The sequence below is a fragment of the Helianthus annuus genome, chromosome 11 (genome assembly GCF_002127325.2).
Source record: "Helianthus annuus cultivar XRQ/B chromosome 11, HanXRQr2.0-SUNRISE, whole genome shotgun sequence".
Lineage (NCBI taxonomy): Eukaryota > Viridiplantae > Streptophyta > Magnoliopsida > Asterales > Asteraceae > Helianthus > Helianthus annuus.
The window spans coordinates 72,700,393-72,706,528 of NC_035443.2; the positions used below are offsets into that span (position 1 = coordinate 72,700,393).

General features: G+C 39.2%; 1 protein-coding gene across 1 annotated transcript; it reads right to left on the bottom strand.

The window, feature by feature from the left end:
• Window positions 1-3,354: 3,354 nt before the first annotated feature.
• Window positions 3,355-4,941, bottom strand: LOC110890463 (heavy metal-associated isoprenylated plant protein 35). The gene is made up of 2 exons (XM_022138070.2): window positions 4,781-4,941; window positions 3,355-4,457 (listed from the first exon to the last, which is right to left on the bottom strand). Exons 1-2 carry the CDS (start codon window positions 4,817-4,819, stop codon window positions 3,456-3,458), a joined length of 1,041 nt encoding a protein of 346 aa, XP_021993762.1. The 5' UTR covers window positions 4,820-4,941; the 3' UTR covers window positions 3,355-3,455.
• Between the last annotated feature and the right edge of the window lie 1,195 nt (window positions 4,942-6,136).

The window sequence follows — 6,136 nt, forward strand, 5'->3', positions numbered from 1 at the left end:
GATTTTCTGGGGCCTCCAGTTCTCGAAACTGGTAAAGATTCCCCTGAACAACACTCAGGTACGAAGGGTCGCCTTTCGGTGTCCTGGTAGCTCGGATCTCAAACTCCTTGGGCTCAAAGGATTTTAGCCTCAAAGCTTCTTTCAAACCCATAGCTGCACAAAAACAAACAGCAAATAATATAGTCCGTCGCAACAACGAAACTGCCAAAAAAAAAAAAGAAAGAGAAAAGAAAAAATATATATAATAATAATATATATATATATATACACATATATAATAATATGAATTCCAGGAACACCGCGAAACTAACCCTTGCCGTTCCACCTAAGGGTAGGGTACCACCCCGGTTCGGACCATATCGTGCTGATCCGCCCCATAACGAGGATGTGTTCCGGATATTTCTGAATACGTCCGGCTTCTTTGACCAGGTTCGCATATAAGTCTTCGTCATATTCAAAATCTTCAGGAAGTGGAGGCAGGAGTTTCGATCTCTTTAATCTCCACGTCATAAACTCCGGAACGCATCTGTCATCAACCAGGAGGAAGTGATCTTTCCAATCCTTGAGGCTCGTAGTGATCCATGTATAACAGCAAGAATTTTTATCTCTGACCTCAAAGGTATACCAGCTGCCGAACCGATTCAACCTATAAAAAGCCCGGAACACATCCAAATCCGGGTCGGACCCCAGTCCACGACAAGCCATCTCAAAGTGACACACCTTGGCAAGGCCGGAGGGGTTCACTTGAGTCAAATGAACCTCGTGAAACAAAAGCACCTCGATCAAAAATTTCGTCAGAGGAAGACAATAGTTACAATAGTCAAAGAGACGGGTATAAACCCCTATCTTCCCCGGTACAAAAGGATAAATTGGCGTATTCTTTTCGGGGAGAACAGGGTGCAAGGAGGCAGGAATCGCATATGTATTTATGTACCACTCTAAACCGCTTTTGCTCAAAATATTGAAGCAGCCAGACAGATTACTTTTGTTCGCCATAATAAAAAGAAGGGTACTAACGTGTTTAAACGAATCGGTTTACCTCAGAGAAGAAGAAGGGAAAGTGAGGAAGATGAAGTAAAAAAGTGAAAACAAAAAATCACTTTTTCGTTTTTTTTATATCGGAAATACACCGCCTCAAAAAAAACCAATAGAAAGATGACACGTCACGACAACTGACGCACATCAAGCGTCACGCCAAAAGGGAAAGCTAAAGTTAACCGGCGGTTACGAAACCAAGGTCACCGCCCAATTTCAAATTTTAAAATCAATAAAAACCGTCAACAAAAACCCCGGACCTCAAAACACTCCGACAAATAGTTCGAAGTTTTTGCTAAACAAACACTACGAACTAGGGGGACTTGATGAGGATACGTCCTTGGCCGGACCGAATCATCGTCAGACATAGAGCCGGATCATAGTACTCGAGGTCGGACCGATCCCTAGCCGCAAACGGAATGGACAAATATATTGATATGCCATAACAAACTGGGTCCCACGAGCATAACCGCCATGACAGTGACTGGTCCGACCCTAACTAACTTTCCACGTCAGCACACCCAAAAACTATAAATACCATACTTAAACCACCAAAACGGGTAACTGCTACTCTCTCTCTCTCTCTCTAAACTCTTCTCTCTCTCTCCCTGACCTTCTTTCTCCTCACAAATACTTATCCTCACGCCCGAGCTTGGTCACAGAGAGGCCCCCCTCCCTGTGACGAGGCTAACGGTGTGCTTGTTTCCTTGTGATCTTGCAGGTTCATTGCTTGGTTATCTGAAGTAAAAAATTATAGTTTTTTTTTAAACTTCACCAACGACTTACCGAAAGATACAGTAACTACTAATAGATTACTGAGTTACACTACTTAAACTAAGCGGTTAACGTAAGATTAATTCATACGTAAAGAAGATCCCGATAAGTGTTATTGTATGATTTGTTCGTCGAAGCTAAATATTTTTAAGTTAAACCCAAATTATCTGACATATTTGAAGTGTTCTACTTTTTATCAAATGCATTTGTTTAGCTTATTTTGTTTTTTTGTTTAATAAAAAAATCATATAAAACTATTTAAATCTATATTTTTTTATCATATCAAAAATTCAGAGTGTTCTACTTTTTGTTTGAATAATCTTTATTAGTTTGTAAGCTTTTATTTTTCTAAATCTATTAGGTCATTCGTAGTCATAAATCCTCTTTGTGGGCGTTATGTGACACGTGTCGTGCCACGTCACACAGGGGCTTTATGGGGCGTTATATCACTAGAGCCCGTAGTCATAAAGTCCCTACCCATAATTACCTAATTATCAATTTTCAATTTTATTAATTAATTATAAAAACCCTTAACTATTTTTTATTGGTCAAAGTTTTAAAACTTCCCTCCATCACGGCGCTATCACCATACCGCCCCCACCATTTTCTTCCCCCATGGCGCCGTCCGTCGTGGTATTCGAGGCGCTATGGGGCGCTATCGCGCCCCACTATAGGGGGTCTTAAGGCTCTAGGAACGGAGAGGGGCTTCATTATACCATGTATGCGTCACGTCAACCAGGACACTCTATTGCCTCAATTCAATAGCTAGCATGACATGAGATAGAGCCCTCTTTTTCTTATTCTCACCAATGGCGCCCTTTTTGTTTAAATAACTCAAACACACACAACAGCTCGTTATTGTCCGCCATTGAAATGGCTAACATTTAATAGCGCCCCCTAATGACGCTTGCAGTATGGTTTAGGAAGCGCTATTAATCTTTTTTGACTGAAGTTGTATAAGGATACGTCTCATACCGTGTAACCTAAATGCAAATTAGAAGTGAAAATATACCATTACGGCTTATTTTTTACGTTTATTTTTTTCAAATAGTATTAAAAATATAATCCATTCTGAACAAGTCCTCTAGCTTTGAAACGATATACATAATAGCCGTAACTTTTACCACCTAAAGATTCTAATTTTCTAAGGGTGAATGGAGTGGTCAATCACTGATAAATGTTTAAGTTATTTTCGAGTCAATAATATAATGTCATGTCAAGTCTTCACTCTAGTCCATATTTTGCACTCAATCACTTGCAATAATCAAAACACATAGAGAGTGTTCAAGAATTTAAAAAAAAATATATATATATATATATATATATATATATATATATATATATATATATATATATATATATATATATATATAATTGATTGAAAGAGGTTGAGACCCACTATTAAACCCCCTCTCTCATCTCTGTCTCCTCTTCCCGCATTGGTGTATACCCACCGGCGAAGCCTCTCCCCACTCACCAATCCAACACCAGCATCCCCTTCCCGCAAGGCAACCACACTCCCCGAGACGATACCGTCCCCTAACATAACATCATAATTTACTCTATTATATTTATACATTAACTAATTTGGTAATTCCAAAAATTGATCCATGTCATACAAGTAGTATACACAACCAACATAATAATCACATAACATAACACCCATTTGGATTTTCATCACTAAACATCTCAAACGAATCCCCTTGTTGTTGCGCATACGACTCATAGTAATCCGACGGTACACTCAACGGTGGCGGCGGCGCCATCGCCGAACCATAATGCGAATACGCATACGATTGCGGTGGCGCAGCTGCATAATACGACGCCGTATAGCTGTTCACCGGAGGATGCGCCGTGTTGTAGCTCACCGTGTACACCGGAGCAGGTGGCGGCCCGTGATGATACGGTTCCAGATATTTATACCCGTGCTGACGTGGAGGACTCTGATTAGATGATCTTATTTTAGTTTGCTGTGGTGGTGCACTTGATGATGCTTCTCCGATACTGTTTAAATTACTCTTTTGCCCTTCCTTTTCCTTTTTCTTTTTCTTCTTTTTCTTTTCTTCACCACCGCCTACGGCAGCGCCGTCGTCTCCGGTCTGTTTTTCCACCACCGGAGGAGCAGCTGAGTCACTCGCCGATCCGCTCTCCGTTTTCTTCTCTTCAACTTTTTTCTCTCCGGCCACTTTCCCGCCAAATTCTTCAACTTTCCGGCCACTATTATCAACCGGAGCTACACCGGATTGTACCACAGGATCGCTAGATCTGGAAGAAGCTACTACCGGAACTTCCGTTTTAGTAGCCGGAGGTTTGATTTCCTTGTCGGAGACGGCTATTTCTACAGCCGGAGTTTCCGTTTTAGTCACCGGCTGCTTGATTTCCTTACTGGAGACAACAGTTTCTTCATTACCGGACACTTTTTCAGTTCTCCGACTTAGATTTTGTGGATTTTCCGGCCATAACTCCGCATGCTTACCAGATTTCACTAATTTTCGGAGTAAACTTTCCGGCGTCACGTCTCCGGTGACAACAACTCGCTGATTTTGTCTCTCAATTACAATATCATGAACTCCTGGAACAGATTGAAGGATTTTGTTGACCTTACGCTTGCAACCTTCACAGTGTATAGAAACTCTTAACACACAAGTCTGTAAAACAAACATGAAGATGATGATTAACTTTTTTTGTTTTTTAAAATTCGAAACATATTCTTCGTATTCTTTTTTTTTTTTTTTAGCAACAGGTTACCGATAAAAACATAGACGATTACAGACTAATGGCGGGTAGACGAGCAACAAGTTGCGCAGCTACCCATTCTGAATAGCAAACCCTACCCTACTAAACACAAAATTCTTATGCGCCTTAACATGCGCGGTGTTACTGCATACCACCTGCTGAACCCACTTGAGGAACCGCGGGCGAGAGCGCCAAAAGTATCTAAAGGTATTTTAGAGAGGGAAGTTAATTTTACCTTGTGTTTGACAGGTTGTGGTGGTTCAGTTGACGCCATTAACAGAATTTGCAGGAAACTGTTTTAGAGAGAGAGAGAGAGTGATCTGTTTGAGGATGAGAGAGAATGATGAAGATGAGGATGATAATGCAAACCATTTAATATTCAGAGTATGTAATAAAGGACTCCAAAGTAGTGAAAAATCTTTGGGAAAACCACCGCACTAAATGTATATTAAAAAGTTTGTTGATATTGTTTTTAATTTGTTTTAGGTTTATAAAATCTTTTTGGTAACACAAACTCAATCAATACCATATATGTGATGATGTGCATCACTTTGTGTCAACTATTTTATGGATTAAATTATAACAATTAAGCATATTTCATAATTTGTTGAAAGTTGGTGTAAGGGGGAGGTGGGAAGCTTTGCTTTTTTTGGAGGTTCTGGGTTCAAGTCTAGGCAACGGGATTTTAATACTAACTTGGTGATACTAGCATACTAACTACTAACATACTAATTTGGTGATACTAACATACTAACTACTAACTCGGTTAGCGATATCCTAACCGTAAACCGTTAAAAAAAATTATTGATACATGCAACTGATTTTGATTATACGTAATACTTTTTTAGTGATCAAATTAATAAATTAACAAAAAGTCAATGGTCAATACATGTAGTCAAACATGTTATACACTTGATTTTCATAAAATATTTAAGACCATGTGTAGTGGTAACAATTTATAATGCTCCTACCATGGGGTATTATCCGACACGTGGCATCCTAGTCATACTTGGCCATTATAGCAAAAGTGGTGTAGTGCGCATAATGCCTAATAATGCCTCTACCAATTATTAAACAAAAAAAAAAAAGCAAACAACAACCTGATTGGCTGGTCCACATGCAAAAGAAAAGCCATTGGTCAAACCATTCTCATTTCAGCGTTACTATTAAAACGCCCAACAACAATTTTTTATTTTTTTTTAAATAATGCCCCATGTAATGATGGTGGAGGCGTTACCGGACGTTTTTTTTTTCAATTTTTTTTAAAAATAACGCCCCACTACGAATGGTCTAATAGAGGTAGTTAATAATAATACATGGTAAAATCTTATTATAATATAGTGTATACAGGCCGTATAAGGTTATACGACCCGTATTGAATAAGATAAACTGACAAATCTTGTGGGCGCAGCCTTTGTCAGTTTATCTTATTCTATACGGGTCGCATAACCTTATACGACCCGTATACACCATGTTAAAACAAACATTGGTCGTATACAACGTATAAGATAGTTTTATACGGCCCGTATAGATAGGATATCCTTTTCTTTAGTTAATATTTATACATTAGGGTTTCGATCTGGCAGTCTAT

What these genes read in the sequence shown, in the direction of transcription:
- LOC110890463 (XM_022138070.2), bottom strand. Translation starts at nt 4,819, where the DNA reads ATGGCGTCAACTGAACCACCACAACCTGTCAAACACAAG. An exon ending in CACAACCTGTCAAACACAAG is followed by an intron (nt 4,458 to 4,780) that starts GTAAAATTAACT and finishes TTTGTTTTACAG; the next exon opens with ACTTGTGTGTTAAGAGTTTC.